This window comes from Limanda limanda, chromosome 5 (assembly GCF_963576545.1).
Source record: "Limanda limanda chromosome 5, fLimLim1.1, whole genome shotgun sequence".
Lineage (NCBI taxonomy): Eukaryota > Metazoa > Chordata > Actinopteri > Pleuronectiformes > Pleuronectidae > Limanda > Limanda limanda.
The window spans coordinates 4,313,506-4,338,940 of NC_083640.1; the positions used below are offsets into that span (position 1 = coordinate 4,313,506).

General features: G+C 39.3%; 1 protein-coding gene across 1 annotated transcript; it reads left to right on the plus strand.

Annotated features, from left to right (window-relative positions):
- The first annotated feature begins 10,388 nt into the window (after positions 1 to 10,388).
- On the plus strand, positions 10,389 to 23,738 carry erlin2 (ER lipid raft associated 2). The gene is made up of 12 exons (XM_061071024.1): positions 10,389 to 10,458; positions 12,285 to 12,392; positions 13,235 to 13,316; positions 15,087 to 15,133; positions 15,390 to 15,451; positions 15,694 to 15,819; positions 17,015 to 17,088; positions 17,867 to 17,925; positions 20,059 to 20,150; positions 20,244 to 20,333; positions 20,604 to 20,683; positions 20,762 to 23,738. Exons 2-12 carry the CDS (start codon positions 12,286 to 12,288, stop codon positions 20,939 to 20,941), a joined length of 999 nt encoding a protein of 332 aa, XP_060927007.1. The 5' UTR covers positions 10,389 to 10,458; position 12,285; the 3' UTR covers positions 20,942 to 23,738.
- Positions 23,739 to 25,435: the final 1,697 nt, after the last annotated feature.

The window sequence follows — 25,435 nt, forward strand, 5'->3', positions numbered from 1 at the left end:
ACATAGTTTGTATTAGCAGAGTCCTTGCGGTTTGTTGAGTGAGGGTGAGGAAAAAAATATTTTTCCACAGGCATCATGATTATTTTTACTTTTTCGGAGAACTCTTTTGGACTTTGAGAGACCCCTCCCTCGCTTCCACAATCCCTCCTTCACCTTCTCCTCTCCACCCACGTGCCGACCATGGTGCTCTGGGCAAAAGACAAAAAAAAAGGAGAAAAACATACGAGTACAGGAACGGAAGGAGAGCCAGGGAGAGCCAGGGAGAGGGCGGGAAGGGAAACAGAGCTGATTATCCAAATACAGTCATTAAAGGGGAAATGTGTTTTTCAAGCTGTCAAGATGATTAATGGGCGAGAGCAAATCCTCACAAATGCTCTTGTTTAGTCTAACTGGCAGACACGATCCTACCCATTGATTTATGGCAGGCCTGCTGTGTGAGACCATAGTGAGGTTAGAGGGGGGTTGTGTGTGTGTGTGTGTGTGTGTGTGTGTGTGTGTGTGTTAATTTAGAGTGCGTGTGTTCATGTTAAGCTGTTTGGTTTGTGTGCACACGCTTGTATGTGTGTGTGAGGTGGAGTGGAGGGAGAAAGCAGTGTGTCGCTCCACGTGACCAGCAGGAGTTGAGGAGGAATCGGAGCACAGTGAGTAAATTCACCTTCATATCCGACAAATCAGCCACACAACCCAGAGCTTAGCTGGGGACTTTTTTATTTTATGGCTCCGTGATTGAACATCAACGACAGAATCAATGTTACATCCAGAATGAATCAAACTGCTGTCGAGAAGGACTTAGGCTTTCATTCGTCACTTGCCGATATCCCTCCTCACAGATGAGATTGCAACAGAATAAACAATATTTCTCTCCCTGCTCAAACTGTAACTGATGTTTATCTGGCTGAGTTGTAGATAACGTTATTACATACTGATTCACAGGGCAGGGCATTACTCTGTTAGAAGTCAATAAACAGCACTGTGTCATAACACGTTTTTCTAAATGGGCACAGTGTCCTTAAGGAGTTCTTTGGGGTTTTAGGAAATACAAGTGTTGGCTTTCTTGACAGGTAGATGAGATTTATATCCCTCTCATGGTGTGTCTGTGTAGTAAATATGAAGCTAGAGCCAGCACCTGGTCAGTTTAGCTTAGCGTAAAGACTTAAATAAAAACCACCCACTTAGATTTGGCTCTTGTCTGCAATTGGAATGGATACAATCGGTGATCACTCCTGGGTCAAATGACTCAACAAAAGACATAGGGGCTTTTTTTGCATTTAAAAAAACCCCCCAGCGTGTATCCACTAATTTTGGTGTAAAAGAGGTTTAGGTTATGGTGAATTTTGTAGCCATTAAAGAACTAAGACTGTGGGTCAGGAGGTAAAGAGGGTCATCTTCTGACCAGAAGTAGATGAACCAATGGTTCAATCCCATCATTGGCAAGATACTGAACCTTCAGTATATGATAGTGGAGGAAAGAAAGTTAGGTACAGGTTCTTTATGAATGTGTGCATGAATGTGTCTTGCACTGTAAAGCACTATCTAAATACAGTGCATCTAACAGTAGCTTGGACAGAAATTAATAAAATAATCACTGGAAACTACTGCCTGTGTCTTCAAGGCAGGAAAAGTTTGTGTGAATGAGGAAGTTATCGTCAACATTTAGAAAAATCTGCTTCTTTTGTCAAATCCATTCTGTTCATTGAACATTGTTGTCTAAGCGTCAAAATTTGATCAGATTGATTCTGACCATTTATAATCCCTGTTCATGGACAGACTCTATTCTTTGGCTTTAAGTAGAGATGGAGAAGGGGAATTTTCTTTGTCATTTCCAAATGATCTAAATATCAAAAAAAGATCACCTTGAATTGGTCTGAGGAGTATAAGGGCCATATTGAAGTAAGAAAAATTAGAAAAATTAGATTTAAAGAACAACGTTGCAATATTACGAGAATAATAAAAAAAATACATTCTTTAAATGAAAATAAGCAGCAAAGAGATGCTGTTGCGACAGGACATCCACTCCTGGATCCAAAACCTTGAACCAATTCCATTGTTTCTTGAGAGATTATATTAAAGCCCTTTGAATAACACACAGATGTAACCAATGATAACCTCACAGTCGACCAACATTTACTCCTCCACAAATTGGCAACTTCCTCCAACCCTGTGTGGTTCTTTCTGCAGAATATACAGTTTCTTTCAGAAGTCCTGACACTTGGTTCTGATGAGCCAAAACATTAAGTATTTTGTTATTTGTGAAACCTATAACTAAGTATATCTTGAGTAGATGCTCCACATTCCTCATTTGAATGGAGGCGAAAGTTGATACGTAGCCTAAAATTATGACTTTTACTACAGTATTAAGACTTCATTATCATAATATTAGGACTTTACTTTCATCAATTTACAACATTATCCTTGTTATATTACTTTATTACTGAAATCCCCAAAAGTTGTTGTCCCTTAAAGTCACCAAAATTTCCCATTGTAGCGCAAATTAATATGTAATTTAATGTTTTAAAAAAATGAATCAAATAGATGTAGATGAGTGTTGCATACATTTACAAAATCTATATTTCTATTTATTTTTCCCACTGTCTGTATCACCTTCTTCATCCTCCTCTCTGTTGCTGCTGCAGCGATCCAGATTTACAGTGATACAGTCTCATCTTGTTGTTTCTGAACAAGCTGGGCTTTCAAGGGATTTTAAAACAAACTCTATGAATTTATAGCAGATACTTACTGACCCTCCTCTGATGGAAAGTCCCAGTGCACTCGTCCACTGAAGGTGAGCACGTCACTGCAGGCCGATCCAGTCCAGCTATCCAGGCTGGTCCAGATGGATGGCTCGCAGCTGTTGGCCCCACAACCTCTTCCCTCAGCACAACCATTAGGCCTATCTGTCTGCAATTTCCTCATTCTTCCTCCGTTCCCTCTGAAGTCCGCTGTGATCGCTTTCCCACACCCCCACAGCTCCGCGTAGTACCACACTGTACGTACACTGGAGTATCGTTTGGCCTGAGCAGACCTAAGCACATTCACAGGACCAATTACCATGTCCACCCACACACACACACACACACACGCACACGATGAACTATAAAAGCAGGCAGAAACCCTCGAGGAAGATGTTAAAAAGAGATTTCTGGGGGGGGGGGGGAGATTAATTTGTGCCGCAGAGAGAGACCAGTTGTGTATCTTTGTGGTTGGACCTCCTCTGGGACTCTGCAGGACAAGCCAACCCCACAAATGCTAATAGTAACAGATGATTCAGAGAAGAGAATAGAAGAGGAGGAGGAGAGTGGACGTCCAAACCTTAAAATTAGATTGTGACTTATTGGAGTTGGAATGTTCATGTTGGTCTCGAGCTGGAGGCAGGAAGATGTGACGGAGAGTGGATGAATTCTTCCCCTGACTTTAAAGGTGCTATAAACAATATTTCTATAATATCAATTAATCAATTATGTTATTAGTGTCAAAGGGGTTGCTGGTTCTGACAACCCCACAGAGAAGAATCATCACCTTAGTTGCCCTTGTTTCTGGGCAGGTCCAGGTCTACAAGAGTGCAAAACCATGCATTGCACCCTCAGTCGAAATTGAAGCATAAATATGCCGTGATTTCATTGTAAGTGTTGAACGAAATTGCACAGCTCTGATGCATCATGTCAAATGGAGCGACGTTGGTGACATGCCTCACTCTCCACAATCCTCCATCATACACAACCTTCCAATTGGCGCTCTATTTAAGCTGCAAAGATTTCCCATCACTCCTTTTGCTAATCGAAGCCTCTGCAGCTTCTCCATCACGCCAGCATTCACCTGTAGGCTCCCACATGCAGGTTTGAGATTTAGATGAAGTCACAGCCTAGAAGCCAAACTATGGTCTGCTTCTGTAATAAACATTTCAGACGTGAGTTGTCTAAATGAGCTGTGCTTGGTACAAGAATCCCGCATAGCTGAAGATCATGGAGACAACAGTAACGTTAGCAGCAGCAAAGTCAGATTCCAGTCAATGCTAGCCTACAGCCATCTTACATTTAGCATCTACCACACAAGTGTCTAAATAAGTGTTTTCCCTCCACTGTCATCCACTGTGGGAACTGTTGCGTTTCTTGATCATATTGTGAGGTCTTGACTTTACAGTGAACTGCAATGGGATCATTTACGTTGGGATTGGGCGATAAACAAATAATATTGATTTGAATTAAATTGAATTTCAACTCCTTGTTTTGGTTTGTTGTCCCACGACTTAAATGTTTTAGTTCACTTTCACTGCTGTCGTTAGCGTAATCTTAGCCCGCAGCAGGCAGCTGTTCTAAAAACCCATCTAAGCAGAACCAAGCAGCCGAAAAACAACATGAGCAGCTACTGGAGACAAAACCAGAAGAAAGTATATTCAATTTAGGTTTTCAAGATTCAAGACTTTATATTCATGTGCACAACAAATTTAGCAGGCGCTGGAAATGAAATGCTTGGGTCACATGCTCTCTTCTTGCAATGCTCAAAATATTATACAAGCAAAACATTTAAAGAAAATATTGAATAGAATACAGAAAAAAGATATATATAATATTTATACATAAATGAAATATACACCTACAAAGATTAGTGCAGGTGGACAACAAATGAGAGTTATTGCTGATGGTTTGTGTCAGGGGAATGTAAATAGTTACTATTTTAACGTGAAAGGTTTGTGCTGCCTTTAAGAACCCTCAAAAACAGTAATTACATGTTTAGAAATATTGCTTTATGCTTTTTGTTGTATTAGCAACAGATCATCGCTCGGGTTGGACTCACTGTGAGGCTGTTCTACCTAGAAGGTTATTTCATGTTACGAAAACATTTTAAAGACCTAAGAAAGATAAGTCACTAGGAATCAGAGCTTATCAGTATTTAACCAACCCAAGCTTATAGGCCAAAAGATATCAGCTTGGTGAAACACAAGTGAAACACAAAATAATGAATAGTAAGACTAATTCCTAATAAGTGTCATCAGCACATCTGCATTATCTTGTGTAGAGCTGTGTAGAATCACACCTGAGCTGACCCTGAGTCAGTTAAATCAGCAGTGTCCTGTTGGGTTTGGGTACTAACATGAAGTTGTTATTCCATGTGTAAACTCTGCTCAGTATCCCACTCCAAGCCTCAGCTAGAACTCTATGGGGAAACCTACAGGCCTCGGTATGTGTCCACGTGTCAACACAGAAATGATTAATGACCCACAGCTCTGCTTTCTTCTACTTCCTTCCTCTCTCGTCGTGTCACACACGTCACCGTGCGTGGCCGTGACAGAGGCTGGCAGACGGCTGCAGCAGCACCTGCTTGGCCTCATGGCTACAATCAGACCATAACATGCAAATACACGTATACATTTACATGTAAAGCTGCTCTGGAAGACTTTGCATGTCAGTAGCCTCAGAATGTGACATCAGTAATGAGAGGTCAGCTTTACGTTGCTGGAATCACTGGCTGCTGTTTTAACAAGACTGTTTCATGTTCCTCATCAATGTTTTGAAGTGGGCAGGACCCTCATTAAAGTAATGCTCAGGATTTGAGTATTAGCAAAGGTGCAGCAATTTCACTTGGAGTCTTAAGCTACACTGAAGCCCCCTAAGGGGATTGCTTGATATGTTGGGCAATCCAATACTACTACAAAGAAGCACCTCTTTATGGGATTACCTGTAGTTCCTAAGGGTAGATTTAGATGGCCTTTTATGTTGTGATCTTCTCAACTTATATCTAACTTGCCATTTTATGAACTGCTACAACTCCTTCTCCATCTTTGATTTTATTTTCTCAATTTGTCAACTATAGTGAGCAAACTTTGGTCAATAACAGAGCAAATGTCTTCCATGAATACATCCCATATACAATCTTAGACAGGTAAACACCACTGTTATAATATATATTATTATTACCTCAGCTCTGCATCGTGTTTTCTTTTTGTAGTTTGAACAAAATGTGTTAAGATAGCAAAACTGTGATTTTAAGATTGTGTTGGTCAGATTTTTTTTAGCCACTTACACTTCCTGTCTCTATAGGCTGACTAAGCATAGCTAAGTTAAATGCCTCCTGAATATTTATTTAATAATAAGTGTTCGAACCCCAGATAGCAGTATGAACACAATTCATTTTTTATCTGCTAATAACACAAAGAAATATAACTGACTAGACATCATAGACGTTGTATAAAAAGGAACATGTGAACCATACTGGGGCCACTTTGACTGGGAAGGTTTTGTTGATCTGTGTTCACACTAATAAAACAAAGTGGACGTTGGGAAATGTACTCTGATCCAGGCCCGAGTCCCCAAAGTGAAAATCCCCTTTTTCTTGGAGGGACAGTAAAGTCATTATACTTGATGGGGAAATAAAGGGTCAGCTCTCACTGGTTTGTAATATGAGCTGATATGTAGGCAGCAGTTTTAATATTTTTGAATGTTTCAACATGCTCTTACAAGACTACTTCACTAACAACCATTTAACAATAGTCTATATTTAAATCCCTACATTGCCAACAAGTGATATTAAACAGCTAATATAAGACCTAACAATCATACAAATACATGCACACACAAACCCGGTGACAATATCTCCATATCCATTTTCCAAACTCGTCCTGTCAAAAACACTTATGTATGGGACACAATGAAAGAGTGTGATCATGTGAGCACATGTGTCCTGAGCTGTCTGCTGACACGCTGCAATGTGCTGTAAGTGTGTGTGTGTGTGTGACAGATAGATAAAAGAGACAGAAAGAGTCAGAAAGGGGGTTGGAACTGAAAAAAAAAGAGAGAAGAAATGGAGAGAGAATTGAAGATAATGAAGGAAAAAAACGAGAATAAGCATTGGTAAACCAGGCAGAGAAGAGAAAGAAAGGGAACTGTGGAGAGGCAGAGAGCGAGCGAGTGTTGCATGTGTGCTGGTTCCCAGCCCTGTCAGGGTCCTGTCACACTGTGATTTATGGCTCCGAGACTGGGAGCAGTCTCTGCTGCCAGCTCAGTATTGTTACAACTGACAGCTAATGAGGCCAGACGGGCTTTCAAGCACAGCACTTAACAGAGGCCTCCATCTTCACAAGTCACGAGCTCTCCTCTTTCTTTTCTCCCCCTTCCTCTCTCTCTCCCCCCATTTATTTCTTCTTCCAGGGTGGCAGCAGTGTGGCGAGCTATAGCACAGGGTTTCTGGGGGTGCAGCGAGAGAACAGGGCCGGCCGACAGAGACGTATGGGCGACGCTCGGTTACTGCCGCACTTCCACTCTCCGCCTCCTGCTGCATGCTATTAAGCCAGAGGCTCAGCTCATATAAATGAGGGAGAGAGGATGAAATGCACAAAGGGAAGATCCAGCAACTGTACCACTTCGTGAAACTAAATATTCCACTCTCTGTACATTTACCCTCCCGTGTTTTAAAGGCCCGGAGTCACATGCTGTCTCCTCACTCTGGGATCGTGTGTGTGACCTGTGTGAAGGCACCTGGACTCCGTAGCCTTGGCTGCGGTGTGTTTTACCTTCAGCACCACTGGCCCGGGCTGCTTGGACCCCGCTCTGTAATGACTACCAGAGTCTCTGGCAGAGCTGCCCCCCCCTCCCCTCCCCTCCACCCCCTCCCTCGGCCCCTGGTTTCTTGTCACTCGTGATTAATGGCACTAGGGCCCCGGCGCGGCTTACGCTGCCAGTTCCAGCAATGTTCCCTTGATACTTAATGAACTCTGACAAACTTCTTTTCCCCTGCTCTGTTGTTCCCTCTCCCCTCCACCGCTCCGCCTCTCCCTGTTTAAAATGCACGGCACAGTGCTGCCACTGCAGCACCTAGGGGTTCGCTGTGGTCCTTTGAACATTGCTCAAGGGGCCAGTGTCTAAAAATAAAGCACACAGTCTTTTAGTGTCAGGACCCTTGTGTTGTGTATCAACTGGAGGCTTGTTGCTGATTGAGAATGAAATCAATCGACTGTGTTTTGCACTGTTTGCACTTCTGGTTGGTAGATTTTTTGCCTAATTTTCTTTAATATATGCAATACTTTCTTATTGTTTCTTGTGCCAACAGCTAAATCTATCCATTGCAAATGGATAAACAGTTAAAATAAATTCCTGCTGCAATGTAACAGTGAAAACATGTTTAATTCAAAATAAACAGTCTGAAGTGGTGTGGAGCTTCAGCCTCTCAATATATTTATCATGGAAACAAAGCAGCACAAGTCAGCTGGTCTGTGTCGCCATCTGCTGTCCATGTGAGGGACATGTGTGATATAACTTCAAATTTTAGTTTTAAAGTCAAGAAAATTGGAGCGTGTGTGTGTGTGTGTGTGTGTGTGTGTGTGTGTGTGTGTGTGTGTGTGTGTGTGTGTGTGTGTGTATGTGTGTGTGTTCACTTTTTAGGACCTTCAGTCAGGACCAAAATGTGATTTCTAAGGTCCAATGATGTAAAAGGTGAATTATGGTGAGGTTAAGGTTAGGTTAAGGTTAAGGTTAAGGTTAAGGTTAAGGTTAGGATAGGTTAAGGTTAGGATAGGTTAAGGTTAAGGTTAAGGTTAAGGTTAAGGTTAAGGTTAAGGTTAGGATAGGTTAAGGTTAGGATAGGTTAAGGTTAAGGTTAAGGTTAAGGTTAAGGTTAAGGTTAAGGTTAAGGTTAAGGTTAAGGTTAAGGTTAAGGTAAAGGTAAAGGTTACGGTTAGGATTAGGGTTTGGTCAGGTTAAGGTTAGGTTAAGGCAGGAATAAGGTTTTGGTTTGACTGTCCACAGTCATGGAAGTCTATGCAAAGTCCTCATAAGTACAGATAGTGGGTTACAATTCAATTCGAGCAATAATAAAGTGCAAAATTACGTCCATACCAAGCAATGCAGGGAGTGATACACCAGTCAGCTCAGCAAGTTTCAGATGGATCATCAGGTAAAGGAAACTTGAACAATCACAAAGATTTTGCACAAAACACAGAAGTCCAGTGGCCCCATACCAGTACTACTAATAACAATACTTATACTAACTCTAACAATAATAATTACAATAATGAAAATCATCATCACCATCATTCATGTAAATGTGTGCAATTTAGATAGATAGATAGATAGATAGATAGATAGATAGATAGATAGATAGATAGATAGATAGATAGATAGATAGATAGATAGATAGATAGATAGATAGACAGACAGACAGACAGACAGATAGATAGATAGATAGATAGATAGATAGATAGATAGATAGATAGATAGATAGATAGATAGATAGATAGATAGATAGATAGATAGATAGATAGATAGATAGATAGATAGATAGATAGATAGATAGATAGATAGATAGATAGATAGATAGATAGATAGATAGATAGATAGATAGATAGATAGATAGATAGATAGATAGATAGATAGATAGATAGATAGATAGATAGATAGATAGATAGATAGATAGATAGATAGATAGATAGATAGATAGATAGATAGATAGATAGATTACTTTATTCATCCCCGAAGGGAAATTAAGTCATCATAGCAGCCGGTATATTTGAATAAAATAAAATAAAATACAACAGAATAAAATAAAAAATATTGAGGTAGAAAGAATAAAAACAGAAACACAAGATAAATAGGTAGATAAGGTGCAGTGGCAAGATGATGGTAATAGTACTGATGATATGATGGTAATTTTATTGTTAGACAGTATATAAAATTAGTACAGTATATATAGTATATAATATAACATAATATATATTTATATATGATAGTAATTATACCAATATAATAGCATTATATAGTAATAATGGCAGCAACAGTATATATCATAATAATAGTAAATATAATAATAACATGTACACATGCGTATAAATATGTGTATATAGACTTATTTATACAAAGAATATACAGAGAGTATGATATAATATATGATATATAGTAGAGGTATAAATATAAGTATTTAACTATACAATAGATGATATAATATACTATAATGTAAGAATATGTAGACAGAGTGTGCAAAAGACAATATTATTGTATAAAATGATATATAATATCAATATGGTTTATATTAACACATATCACATATGATGTGAAGTAAGTGTATATGGAACGGAGTGTTATAAAGGTACACAGTGCAAGGAGACAGGTATATTTAGTGCAGTTCTGTGATGGTGGCTCTGACAGAGGTAGATGAGTTGTAACATATGTAAAGAGATTCTGGGGGGGGGGGGGGTCCAGGTCCAGTCAATAGTCTTCTTTCTATAGTCACTTAATAACGAAACAAACAATATATAAGACAATTTGTCATGTATATTTATTTGAATGTTTTTCCAGAGTCATCGTCCACTGCTGCACATGTGAAAAACAGGAGGTGCCCCCCAGAGGGCGCTAATGTGTCAATCTGGATGTTGCACAGTAAGACTCGGAGGAGGAGGAGTAGAAGAAGAAGAGTGTAGCGGGTGCCTGAAGTACCTGCTTCGTTTGTGTTCTCGGTTTAATCTCTAATTTACAGGTAAGAGCCGCCGAGCATCCGGAACAAGAGTCACTGTGTGTGTCTAAACTCGATCTCTGTCTCGGACCCTTTGCTTTCATATGGCCGAGAGGAGAGGAGAGAGGCGCAGACATGAGTTTTGCTAACTTGAATTAAAGGATAGTCAGTATCTGGCCTTGTGTTGTGTGTTCGACACTGACACTGAAGTGAGGCTGATACACCAGGTCACTGATATTATATCTGAACTGCTTCCTCCGCTACAGGAGGCTTCAGTCTTAGAGAACACATCCACAGAGTAGCTGGCTTCCTGCTAACGCTGCTAGCTCCTGAAGCTCTCTGAACCGAATCCCATTCATATGATTTCATATTGAAAGTTGAGTTTCCATAAAGTCAGACACACTTGGCATAATCCGATTCATTTGAATCTGTTTACAATTCTTTAGACTCGCATCTTTCATTCGGCAAACTTGAGATGAGGTTAATGTTTATGGTTTTAACTTGAAACCATTTTATAAATTGGTGTCCTCCACAGCTCTGGAGCTTAAATGGTTGAGGCTGAAAGACACTGACTGTCAAATGGTTCAAGTTGTTAAAACTGAATTACCCATGATGCTTTGCCAGGAAGAAACCATCGCTTCCTTCCGGTCTGTCCATTCAGGAAGTTAATCTCACTGTATTGATCACATGGTCTCTTACATGTTCATCTCATTGAGAGTTTAATCGATTTTGTTTGTACAAACAAGACAACTTGACACAAAAAGCTGCAGACCAGTGGCATATGTTTATTATTATTATATTTACTATTATTATTATATATACTGTTGCTGCCATTATTACTATATACTGCTATTATATTGGTATAATTACTATCATATATAAATATATATTATGTTATATTATATACTATATATACTGTACTATTTTTATATACTGCCTAACAATAACATTACCATCATATCATCAGTACTATTACCATCATCTTGCCACTGCACCTTATCTACCTATTTATCTTGTGTTTCTGTTTTTTTATTCTTTCTACCTCCAATATTTTTTATTTTATTCTATTGTATTGTATTTTATTGTATTCAAATATACCAGCTGCTATGACGACTTAATTTCCCTTCGGTGATGAATAAAGTAATCTATCTATCTATCTAGATTTTGATTTAGATTAGATGAAAATAATACATAGATCAATTTAAAAATAATAATGAAAAATGTTGCAGAAGAAGGCAGAAAACCCATTGGGCTTATTTGAAAGACTCTGCCTAAGTATGGCCTAAAATTGGAAAATACAGTATTGATATACAGAAAATAAAATGACTACCTGTGAGAGTCAGCAAGCAAACAATAAATTAAATGGACACAATCAAAACACAGTTAAACATGCATTGAAGAAAGGTTGAGAAACAACACAGAATCTAAAGGAACAATGTTGAAGTGTTGAAGCACCTGTCGCTTGATAAACATTTACTCTCTAACCAGAGCTGAGGCATCCTCTTCTAACTCCCTCTGCTCAGACCAGCTACATTAAACCTTTATATATATATATGTAGAGGAGTTGAGATATTGTTTCCATAGCAAGATGTTTATTATATATATGCAGGAGAGGTTAAAACGGTTTGCGCTTTAGCCATAATCCCAGCTGACGCCTGGCTAAGCCTGAGCTGAGATAAACCAGTGAGTAAGATGCCAACTCCAAAGTTGTTTTACTACTGCACGAGCTGCTGAGTGGGTCCTCTGTTTCGATTGAAGGGTTTATCAGTCACTTAAAGTCATTCCATTGTGAGAACTCTAAAAGGCAAACTGTTGATTTCCACATGCTCTCTCCTCTGTTTGCTTGTCAGGATGGCACAGTGGGGGGCCATATTCTCAATAATTGTTGCTCTCGGAGGAGCAGCACTCTTGGCCTCCGTACACAAGATCGATGAGGGACACACTGGAGTTTACTACAGGTGAGACTTTTTTTTTTTTATCCTGGTCTGAGACCATAGAGCGAGCTACTGTAAAAGTGAGACATTAAAGAAGGGAGCATCTTCGTCAGAAGTCTTTGCCTTAAGAATTATTTACTTTTAATCAGCAGGTTCTGCAAATATTAGGATGTAAAGGTTTACTAAAATGTCACTCACGATTGTGACGCTTGACGGTAATGTTAGTCGTATCACTTGCACAGACATGAAGTAAATATCAGAGTTTTTATGAGAAAGTGCTGACTAACACGGTTGTCTGTATTGACTCATCGTATTGTGTGGTCTAAAAGCAAAGTATGATTCTTCATCATGAAAAGAGATTCTTGTGGAAAGATTCTTTATTTCTTGCAGTATGAAACAGGTTGATAGAGGTTGTGCAATGTGTGATGTCTTGACTTGCTCTCAGCAGCAGGACAAAGGACAATGAGAGCAAAGGACTCCTGCTGCTAACACTGATTACGAAAGTAAAACTGAACTCCCTCATGTCGTCTTAACATCATCATAAAATAGTGGGTTTTCTTTGATTACAAGCTGAAGTTCCCTCAGGAAATTGTCTTGTTGTGATCGGAAGCCCACTCTCAATCAATCAATCAATCAATCAATCAATCAATCAATCAATCAATCAAGTTTTATTTGTATAGCCCACATTCACAAATCACAATTCGTCTCATAGGGCTTTAACATGGTGTGACATCCTCTGTCCTTAACCCTCAACAAGAGTAAGGAAAAACTACTAAAAACCTTTTTAACAGGTTTTTAGTACTGTGACCATAATGCACTCTGACCATAATGATCATTTGATTTGTATATGTTTTTCTGTATGACAGGGGAGGAGCTCTCCTGACTATCACCAGCGGCCCTGGTTTTCATCTTATGCTTCCATTTATCACAACCTACAAGTCTGTTCAGGTGAGTTATGCCAAGCAAGTTTAATATTCATAGCCTTAAGTCACAAATCTCTGGCCTGAGATTTTCAGTTCACAGACAAACACAACCTAGTAATGGCTGCACTTTATATCAAGAACAGAGAGCGTGTGAAAATTAAGCCACTTTTCCACCTATCAAAAAACTCACTAACACCTGATAATATCTGAATTTTCTCTTCATGGGAATGGATTCAATCAACATTTACTACTGGGTCAAATTACTCTTCAGCAGACACAGGTTTTCATCAACTCTGGCTCCAATTCGTGATATCGGACATGACTCAAGAAATCAATCGCCTTTTTTGCCGGTTTACTGTCATTAAAAAATTCTGCGTACCTGCTAATTGTGGTGTAAGAGAGCTATAACAATATTCAAAAAAAGACAAGACAGAAGTGTAAACACAACATCTGTATCTTTTCCCTGGAATCCTTTCTGAATGGTCTGAATATTTTATTATTGGTCATGTTATTAAAGAGCAGCTTTAAGTTGAATATTTGAAACATCCACTGTGTCCAGGGAATAAGGGAACTTCAAATGGTCAAGACAATCACAGGCTGACAAATTTTTCGAGTCATACAAAGTAATAAGAGCAAGCATGTGGAAGTGGTTAAGAGGAGGCCATACCACATCGTCTGTATATGGGAGTCCTATTTAATAAGAAATATGATCTAGCCTTCATTACGAACAGTTTGCAAGGTGACTCATAAGCTGGCTAGACACATTAATGATGAATACACTGATCATTTGTACAGAGGAAAAAAGCTCAGAAGACTTCATTACCTTTTACAGCTGATTGCAATTCTAGATGAGAGAAAAAGTGATTCCAGTAGGAAGAATGGAAGTTACAGCCAATTCAGAATTTTTGAGGCAGATACTGATAATATGTAAATAAAATATTTGTGACTTTCTGATTGTTGATCGTGTTTTTTTAATTTGTTATTTATTTAGCCAAAAGTCCCTAAGATGCATACCTACAACAATGATCTTACAGTATGAAATTGACCTTGTTAGTGTTGTGGTGGTCTAACTGTGTAATGTTGTCACTGTATGTTTTCTTTGCTACATTTTCTTGTTATTTATTGTTCATTCATAGGCTATTGAGCCTGCGGGTTCACTGATACTATTATATCTTCAATAAGCTGATATCAGCTGATATAGCACTCTGGCCTATCTCACCAGTTGTAAGTGAGGTGTGCTCTCCTCTGCTGCTCCAACAAGGGAAATAAAAATATTTTGGTCATAAAACAGACACTAAAACCCGGATGAATCAAAACAGCTGTCTTCAATAAAAGGAGTGGAATGGTCTAATTTCAGAAAGTGTTGATGGCCTGTTCTGAACCTGCCTGTTTAAAATGGTCTGTTTACTTTGCCTGCTGTGATGCTGGTTGCAGCTTTTCTTAATGAAACTGTAAAAGTGGCCTCCAGTTATTAAGATGCTGCTGCCTTATTCAAAGTGATTACTGCTGGTGGAATGTAAATTCAAAGTTTATTTATATTGACCGTATAACACGTCCAAATCCTACCAGATTGACACTGCACTAACTTGGGCCCCTCACAACACACTTTCCAAGTTTGAAGCTGATGAGAAGAAGAGTTCTTGAGATATTCCTTCCACCGGCACACAGGAAGACCGACACACGGAGATTTTCAGAAATTATTCGATAGATCAGTAGATTGATGATGATGATGATGTTGTAAGAAAAACTCTATGCCAAAAAGTTATACGTTAAATGTGAATCTTTATTTTTACAGACGACGCTGCAGACAGATGAGGTGAAGAATGTTCCATGTGGCACAGGGTACGTTTGCAGTTTTCACTCGCTTCAGTGGAATCCTATGTGTTACAGACACGCATTATAGCCAGCATTCATCTTGTACTAACACACTCCCACACAGGACATTGTGTAGAAAATGAAACCAAAAAAGTCAGAGGTTCATCGATGCATGTCTGAACATCTGACATCTCTCAGACTGAACATGCAACACCTTTTACCACATTCCAGTGTTTTGCAATAAAGTGCGACAAATGTTTTGTTTATGTTTTTCTTTTTTCAGTGGAGGAGTGATGATTTACTTTGACCGCATAGAAGTGGTGAACTATCTGGTTCCATCAGCAGGTAAACTCCACAGGCCACAAACATCAAACAGTGTATTTATCCTAAATGCCCTGAGGTTTTTCTTTTGGATTGCGCAGCTGTGAGTCAGTAAGACGCAGCTGAAGAGAACTTCTTTGGCACCCACAGACGCATTCAGTTTAATTATTTTTGCAGCTTGCTCCAGTAGAATCAAATAAACCCCTTTGTTCAGTTTTTTCGCTGTTCTTTCCGACTTGATTGAATGCCTGTTCTCCTCTCTGCAGTGTACGACATAGTGAGGAACTTCACCGCAGACTACGACAAAGCTTTGATTTTCAACAAGGTGCACCATGAGCTCAACCAGTTCTGCAGTGTTCACTCGCTGCAGGAGGTCTACATCGGCCTGTTTGGTGAGTGTTGTTGGCCACAGACTGCACCGCTAATTTGAAACCGCTCCTCTCAGTTCTTTTATTGCACAGAAAACAGATTCAACGAACAGCCTGGAGTCTTTCTGTGGCCCAGGGAACAAAACACCCTGCATTTATTGGTTGGCCCATAAGGTCTCATTAACAGCTACGATGCATATGGAATTTAGTGAAGCAACACATGTGAGTGTGGAAATCTATCCATCTTACAACAGTCAACAGAAGGTGGACACAACCAGGGTGTGATTACAAGAAACGTACTTATGGATTATTGATCAGACGAATAATGTAGGAATTTTGTTATTTGCTCTGAATAAGTTAATTTGACTTTTGATCTCAACACTAATGAAATATTTAGGAGAAATTATTGCCATATATCTGAAGTTGACTGATATATTGGACAGTACTGATCATTTGACTATGTAGTAGTTATATGAATAGTAGCGTTTTCAATGGTCACAGACAGTAACTGTTCTCTGAGATGTTGATTAATTGTGGTGAGGCCCTGACTCAACAGTGTGTAACTTCTTACATTATATAGCAGCAATGTTCTCCAGAATTACAGTCAGGATGTCTCACTACATTCCTAGTAACCACATCTGAAGGACTGTTCTCTGACGTGCTACGGTTTCACAATAAGCTTTTTTTTGGGACTAAGGTTAATACCAGGTCTGAAAAGGGCCAAAGTCTATCGCGAAATATACACAGAGAGATTAAATACACATATTTAGTTTTACTAATGGAATCACTAAACTAAACCACATATGAAAGTGACATTTTCAAGCTGCTGGGGGGGATTTGTTAGAAAAGGAAGTTGGATTAATTTAAGTCATGAATTTATATTTGTAGTTTTTATAGCCATGATGGGCTTCTTGGTATATGATTGAAGAAGTAAAAGCTAGAAGCTTATTAGCTGTTTTCAGACATAAACAAAAAATTACCAAACAAGTGCATTTTGGGCATTCTACAGTGTTTGTCTTTCACATGAGAGGAACACAGCAGGAGATTGTTCGAGTCAAACGGTTCACAACAGAAGAAAAATATCCGGAACAGGTTAGGGAAGGTGTCTAGGTAGAACAAGCAGCACATGTAAACGGTTCTGTCTGAATGAAGCTCTAAGGGGAACACCTGCTGTGTGACACCGTTTTTTATTGAAGTTACTCCCTCTTTTCCCACTCAGACCAAATTGATGAAAACCTGAAGTTGACGTTACAAGAGGATCTAACATCCATGGCACCTGGACTAATCATACAGGTACAGTGAGACCCTCAGAAAGGCTGCAGTCAAAACAACGTTTATTTATTCAGACCGTTCACATTGACTTTCTCAATTCCAGTTTATGTAAAACCACAGCTCAAGGCTTTGTGAGGATTATTTGGTTAGTGCAGTTAACTATTGATTTAAGGAATCTGGAATTCACCAGGTTTATCAAATGAGCTCTTGGTCATGTGTTCTATTTATCACAGTTTTTACTTTTTTTATATCAGGTATTGCATAATATTGAATTGTATAGACTGGCTTGATTGTGGTAAATGGTGTGTATTTGTATAGCACTTTACTAGGCTGGAAAATCACCTAAGATACAGTACAGTTTTGCCATTCAACCATGCACGCACTCACGCACACACACGCTTTCACAGCAGCTCTCCTGGAGCATTCATCATAGCAACACAATGCATTGTTTTGTGCCAAAAGTTATGATTGACTTTAAAAGAGCCGGTGAGGTGCCCCTCCTGTTGAATCTTTACACCCACACTCATTTATACATGTGGGTGTTAAATGTTTCACTGGGCTTTAACTCTCTGGCATTATGATTCCAGAAATCTTCAGAAACACTCGAAGTAACAATAGCTCTTTTCTCTCTCTGTAGAAGAGGGGGGGTTGTTTGAAAATAAGTATTTTTCTCAGGGCTTCTCTCCAAACAGTTTTTTCTAACTTGCCAATTTTTTTTTATAACAAGTTTCTTATTAAGCCCCTGCTGTCTTCGTCGAACTACTTCAGTTTCTCTGTTCGTGTCTCCTTTGTTCAACAGGCGGTGCGCGTTACAAAGCCCAACATCCCAGAGAGCATTCGCCGTAACTATGAGCTCATGTAAGTCTTCATTATTTTTCTGTGTCCAACAAGGAATGTTCCCTGACCCCTGAAGACCCGTACTATATATTTATGTTCATCCAACTCTTGCCTGCCAAGTCTCATAGAGAAGCAACACGCTGTTTCATGTCAGTGAGCTCCTAGTTTGGCTTCATGAACCGACAGGATGTGCCTAGTCACAGGAAATTTGATCTGAAGAAAAAAATAGATTTACAGTAAGTTCTAGTCATATTCAGGGAAACGCTGTGAGGCAACAGACAGACTGTGGAGAGTGGTAGTCTTCGAATGAGACGTGTAATGTTAAATAAAAAGACAAGAGTTTCTATTTCAGTTTATGCAACAGGCATGTCCCAACTTATCTTAAGGTGTGTATATTTGATAGTGTAATTGTGGTGGGTCCAACTCTGTATTGTGTTGTGCTGGGCATGCACAGTTCCCTTACTTTGCAAAACACAGCATATCAGCATAACTTTTTGCAACTGTAGAGAAGTATGCACGAGGGTAAATTTTACATAGATACTCTCTGGGGCTTATCCACGAACATTCCACAGTAGAAAGAAACAAATTAGCATTTACACAAAAATTACACAGAAACCGAAGGTAAGCTTTAAGGAGATGTGCACGAATACACTGATTGGACCAAAATGACAAGTGAATGCAAAATACACACTCACTCTCTCCTTCCCTCCTCATGTTGAGCATCTGTCAGTTGATGAATCACACGGATGTCGCTGTCAAGGGATGAACTGAGACAAAAGGGAGATTCACATTGTAACCTGCAGCTGAGTTGCAGCTTCCTCAATCGTCACTCACTAATGTCACTAATCCTCTGAAAAAATATTGCATAATTTGGCACATTTATCCAAAACGACTTGCAACTTAGCTTCACACACAGCGTCGTCACAGTAGGAAATCTTAGTAAGTACGCTGTGCTGAATCTGTTTGATGAAACAAAGTGTAGGAGATCCAGTATCCAGAGGAAATACTATATTTTAACTTGCACACTTTTATTTTCCCTTTCCAATTAGTTTTCCAGAGTAGTTTCACTTTAGTTTTTACAGCCTGTGTGACAGTCTGGGCCTTTGTGTTGCTTACTCTGCCCTCCAGACATGGAAAAAAGTTGAAATATGACCAATTGACCAGAGCTGTTGGTAAAGTTAATCCAGTCTGCAAGTTTAAAATTGCATTTGAAAACATCTGCAGGAAAAATAAGCTACATCTTCTCAGCCTCTAGTTAGATTGTTTTAATTTAGTGGGACTGTCTGTAATTGAAAATGTTTCAGTGCGGTGGAAAGAGTAACAGTACTGTGCACTCAAGTAGGACAACTGTTACTTAAAACTATTTTCATTCAAATATAAGTAAAAACTACTCAGATAAAAGTACGAAGAGAGTGTGTTAATGTGTTCTGGGTAAACATTACTGTTACATTTTAAATAGGTGTGGGAGGATGTGCAAAAATGTTGATAAATAGTTTTATATGCAAGCACATCTTTAGGCTACAAGTCTATCAGTATTTCAATGCATATACAACTGATGATTGATAATTACATGGATAGTTATGAACACTGCTGGGGTATCCATAGACTTGTTACAATTTTAAGCTCAAACAATTAAAGCCCCTACCCCTGACAAAAAAGAAAAGGGCGAGCTGTACAAACAACCAAAACCACCGCAGCTGCAGCCAAAAAAAACACAACAACGAATGCTTCTGGCTACACAGGCGTTCAGGGAAATTCAGTGTCTTTGTCTCACGCATCCTCTTACCAGTTCCCAAAAATGACTTATATAAGAACTACTCTCAGCAATCAACATGTTGCTTAATTTGAACAAGGTCCTGAAAAGGCAGAAAAGGCAAACATTGAAGGTACTTCATTCTAAAGTGAAGGTTATCTATGATTACACCTCTGCACGTGTGTTACAGTTGGAGGGATTTGGAATAATGTGACCAAACCCAACACTGCAGTAAGGTGTAATGATAAAGGTGTACACTGTCCTGCCTTCTAACACTGTCAACAGGGGAGTGGGGCAGATGTTAATCAGGCCTGCTCTGCACGTGCCCACACAACCCTGAGGATTCAGAGAAACTAGTGAAAACCCCTTTTTAATGGTAAAGTGTTATTTAATCACTCCAGGGAGAGCGAGAAGACCAAGCTGTTGATCTCTGCACAGACGCAGAAGGTTGTGGAGAAGGAGGCAGAGACCGAAAGGATCAAAGCTGTGATAGGTGAGAGAGAACAGAGAAAACGGTAATGGGTGCAGTTTGTTGTCGATGGAGCTTGGTGAAAAGCTGGTTGATTATAATTATTTTGTTTTGCAGAGGCTGAGAAATTGGCACAAGTGGCAGAGATCAAGTTTGAACAGAAAGTCATGGAGAAGGAAACGGAGAAAAAGATTTCTCAAATTGAAGGTTTGTCTCCAGTCAGTGGAAGAAGTACTCAATTCCTAACCACGGATTTTACTCTTCAGTTTGTTCACAGATATTGCTACAACATATGTTAGTACTTAGCTACTCTCCCCCTCTTTTTGTGTCCGACAAACAGATATATGGCCCCAGAGAATCAGCTGTTAAAATGAAATTTGTTTATTTAACCATCTTCCTAGTTTTTGACCTGTAAAATACTGTGGACGTTTCAAAACAACCCTCCTGGTGACTGTGACTGTGTTTGTGATTTCTAAGATGGAGCTTTCCTGGCCCGGATGAGAGCCAGGGCAGATGCAGACTTCTATACAGCGCAGAAAGCCGCCGATGCCAATAAGGTAAAGAGGCAGGACATGAGGGACTGGAGAGACTAAACCGATTTTTTTGTAACTTGAATTGTGTTGCCACTCTTGCAGATGAAGTTAACACCAGAGTACCTGCAGCTAATGAAGTTCAAGGCCATCGCAGCCAACAGTAAGATCTACTTTGGGAACGACATACCCCAGATGTTTGTGGACTCTGGCTCTGCAGGGAGCTCCATTAAAACCTCCGCAGCCATGGACATTATGGCTGAGCAGATCCTGGACCTGGATTAAGTAGTGGGACGCACAGGACCACCCAGGGGTGGGGGACTGTCTGTTGGAGGGCAGTAGCCTGACCCACAGGCTGCCAGGTTCATCTGCTGACTCCGAGAAGTTCTGCTGACAAGGGCCGGTATTTCTCAAATATCTCAGAATCACTGCTAGAAGCCATGTTAAAAGTTCATTAGAAAGTTGACAAAAAATCACTATAAATTAAAATTCCTCTTCCTCAGAGAAGAGCACTGGAGATATTTTCCTACTCTCGTTGTTCTGATTAGCAATGGCACCATCTACTCAGAACCATAATATAGGTGGAGGAAAAACTAGATGATAGAGCATCACCCATGGATGACAAGCCCCTTTAAAACTGACATTAGCCAACGCAGCACATTTTTATTTCGTAATTTAGCCTCTGCACAGCTTTAATTGCCCATGTGGCAAGTGTACCCACTTACAACAAAACCAAAATCTTCTCTCACTGCTTGTGTGTTAAACTGTGTTATCCATCTTGTGACGTGTTGAGCATTAAAGTAGTGATATTTGTTAACTGTTGTTGCGCTGCATTGTCCTTGTTACATGAATTGACCATTTGCTAAAAGTCTCATTCCTCTGAAGCCATTTTCAGACCTGAACTCAGAACGCTACGTGAACGCCTTTCACTTATGAAAACTGCGGCAGGAGATTTTCAATGCGGCAGGTGACAGGAAGCGCAGCATAAAAAGAGACGGGGCTTAATGTTAAAAATTCCAACGCTGATCACGTTTTTGCTCACAGCACATTGACACTAGTGTTGATATGCTGCTCAAAGCATCCTGAAACAGACACTTTTAGCATTTTTGTTTCTGTAGCTATGTTGGTAAACTAGCGCCAACATGAGCGCCATCAGCTGGTTGAAATGAGGACTACAGCTGACTTTCTAATATTGCCAACTAATTTATACGATTCTGACAAGAATAATGTTAATGATATAAATCCATCATCAATTACACAATGTTCCCTGAGTAGCCCCAATAGAATGGTGACGAATTAATGAATGAATTATCTGTTATTGTTGCTTTGCTTGTTTTTTTATGTGAAACACCTTTAATAGAATGTATTTAATTAATTTTTGAGATTATTAATTTAAGATAGAATTCTTAATGAAAAAACTTATTGTTGACATTTCTATGAATAATTACATTTTCTTATTCAACTTTCTGTCCATTTTTGGGTTTGGCTCATAAACATATATGTTGATCAAATGTGTAAACAGATATTGGAATAAATCAAAGAAATCAAAGTTGCAAAAAAAGGCCCAGATTACCAGAATTCGCTCCTTTCAATACAGATTACCACTCTTTCTACATCCCCATCAACACCACCTTTTAGAGGGGTTGACAAAATGCAAAAAGAGCTGTTTAGATCTAGATAATCTTTTTTTAGGAAACCTAGTTGATGTCAGTGATCATTTTATAATACCAATATTTAAAATGATTAAAATGTTGACAGAATGGAGCAAATATATGCGTCACCCTGAGGATGATGTTCTGGGATTCTGAACAGGCTGAAAAATACTGGCCCAAATCAGATCTGTCACTGAAGACAAATCCCAGGGAAGATGAATGTACTGTGTGACTGTCGGCACCAACATCGTTTCCATTTGTTTTTATATGTTTTTGTAAAATTTCTCTTCAGCATTGATGACTTATTGAAATGACTTCGGACCATGTTTTTGCTGTTGATGTATAAACAAGTTTGTGTGTCAGACTGAACCTGTAGTGGAGACGATGTTTGTGCAATTGTTTGTTTAATGTTTTGCATCAGGATTTTTATTGAAAAAAAAAATAGATGGAGTTGATGTGACGATGAAGCAGCATTTTGTACTTTTGTTTGATAACCAAACTATAGATATGTAACATCAGCTCCATTTTAGCCATTTTTAAGGATAATTATAGAAAGCATCGCATGTGTGTCATGTAAGAATCTCTACAGGACACGTAGTTTCCAAGTAGAGATTTTTCTTTGAGCCTTCGGCAACATGACCCACCGTCCAGTAGGAGGCAGAGGTTGTAGGATGTGAGATGAAGAAAGCTATAATATGTAAGTCATAGTCTGTAGGAGTCAATTATTCTCTGTGGACACTTGAAACCTTTTCATAGACATCTTGAGATGATCAGGACCAAAAAACCCGTTGTTTACTTTGTCCAATTTGTCCAACTGTTGACAAAAGGTTCATGTTTGATTGTCAGTTTTGTGTTGTGGCACAGAATGCAAGTTAGTGACCAAATGAAAAAGAACCACGCAACACACTGTCAACATCAGACTCATTTCATTTCATAGCTCAAGGTTTAGTAAGGAGTTAACAAACCACATTTGTTTAAGTCATGTTTCGCAACTGATTCAGGGAAATTGGTTTACTTTTTTTTCCAGAGTCTTTAGCACTAAGCTAAGAAGCTTTTATCCTGAATTCACTTTAACCTTCTACAAACAGATATTATGTTCTTAATCACTCCAATCTGCTGATTTCCTCAAAAGTTGTTCTAGTTAACCCTCAAAGTGACGACTGTCATTTTAGTTCTTCTTGGATTGATTTAGAATTATGACGATTTGAAGGGCCAATGCTTTTGCACTGATTTTAATAGTTTGTGCAATTTGGATTTTGTCATTAGATAATAAAGCACTATGGGTTATTGTGGGAGACTGGCATTATGAAGACTTTTGTTATGTATATTTAAAGTGCACTGTGATCTAGGATGATTATTCTTATTATTACAATTGTATAAAAGACAATAAGTGTGTTTTGAACCCAATAAAATGTTGAATATCTAAACAACTCTTAAAATCCTGCTGGGTTATTTTTGAAGTTGATACTGAAGAGTTGCAATGTTCAGATAGACAGACATATAGACAGATAGAAGAGCCATATCCCAATGGAAACCTAACAACATATATTCATATACATGTTGATATATATATATATTTGTGTTTTTATGAAAAGAGATGGATGGGTGGATTGATGGATTGCTTGAATGACAGAATAATTGACTTACTTAGAATTCCTTATCAGGCTCCAGCAGTAAATTGTTAAAGACTGCACTGCAGCTTGTCCAGAATTTTAAATTTTTCTCACTTACAAGGCCCTTAATATTATGACACCATATCTTAAAGAGCTCATGGTACCATATCACTCAACTAGAACACTGCACTCCCAGAACACAGGCTTCCTTGTTGTCCCTCAAGTCTCTAAAAGCAGAGTAGGAGCCAAAGCTTTCAGCTACCAAGCTCCTCTCCTGTGGAATCATCTTCTAGTTTCTGTTCAGGAGGCAGACGCCCTCTCCACGTTTAAGAGTCGGCTTTAAACCTTCCATTTTGATAAAGCTTATAGTTAGAGCTGGTCCAGGTCTGTCTTGGACCTGCTATTAGTTATGCTGCTGTAGCTCTAGAATGCCGGGGAAACATGACACATGGAGCTTCTCGCTCCTCTTCTCCCTCTTTATCACATTAATGTGCCATTAACACATGTTACTGACTTGACTTCTTCCTCGGAGTCCTTGTGTGTGTGTCCTTGATCACTGCTGTGGCCACATCGTGGATCCATTTGATTGTGTTGGCAGCTGATCGTGGACTATAATTTTCAACAAGACGGCTTGACATGCAATACGCCTACTCACATACTCTACCATTACTCAATTCATTTGTCATTGCTGCTCCCTTCATCTCTATCAAAAATGTTCTTATGCACAAATACTTTAAGCATTGACATACTAAAACAACTAAACAACTCTTAAAATCCTGCTGGGTTATTTTCGAAGTTGATACTGAAGAGTTGCAATGTTCAGATAGACAGACAGACGGACATACAGACAGATAGAAGAGCCATATCCCAATGGAAACCTAACAACATATATTCATATACATGTTGATATATATATATACAGTGTTGGGAAGGATACTTTCAAAACGTATTCCGTTACAGAATACAGAATACATGCACAAAAATGTAATCTGTAACGTATTCCATTACATTAACTAATCTGAGTAACGTATTCTGAATACTTGGAATACTTCCGGTTTGTATTGCATTTTTTAAGTGTATGATTGCGGCGTTGTTATAGTCAGGGGAGCAGCAGCAGTTTAAACTCTCTCTCCACCGATGCTGCGGGCCCGCTGGATGTCCGGCTCCCATCCACTCCCACCTCTGTTCCGGTCCCACCGGAGGCTGAACCCCCCCTGCGCCAAGGCTGCCTCGCGCCGTGCAGCGATCGTTTCGGCGTCGGGTCTATTTTTTGCGCTTGACCCGAGCGTATCGCTCCAGGAAACACACTGAAAAATGATTTTAAACGATATTGATGACATATTTTATATGATATAAATGATAAAGCATGCATCCCATAGTTTGTATTCCCCTTCTGTTGTCCTGGAGTTTTAAATTTACCAATTTGACCGATCACATTATTAAATGCCCCCCTCCATACAGACACACAAGCAGTCATAAAGATAAAAAGAGAGGGGGGGGGGCGGAGAACACGT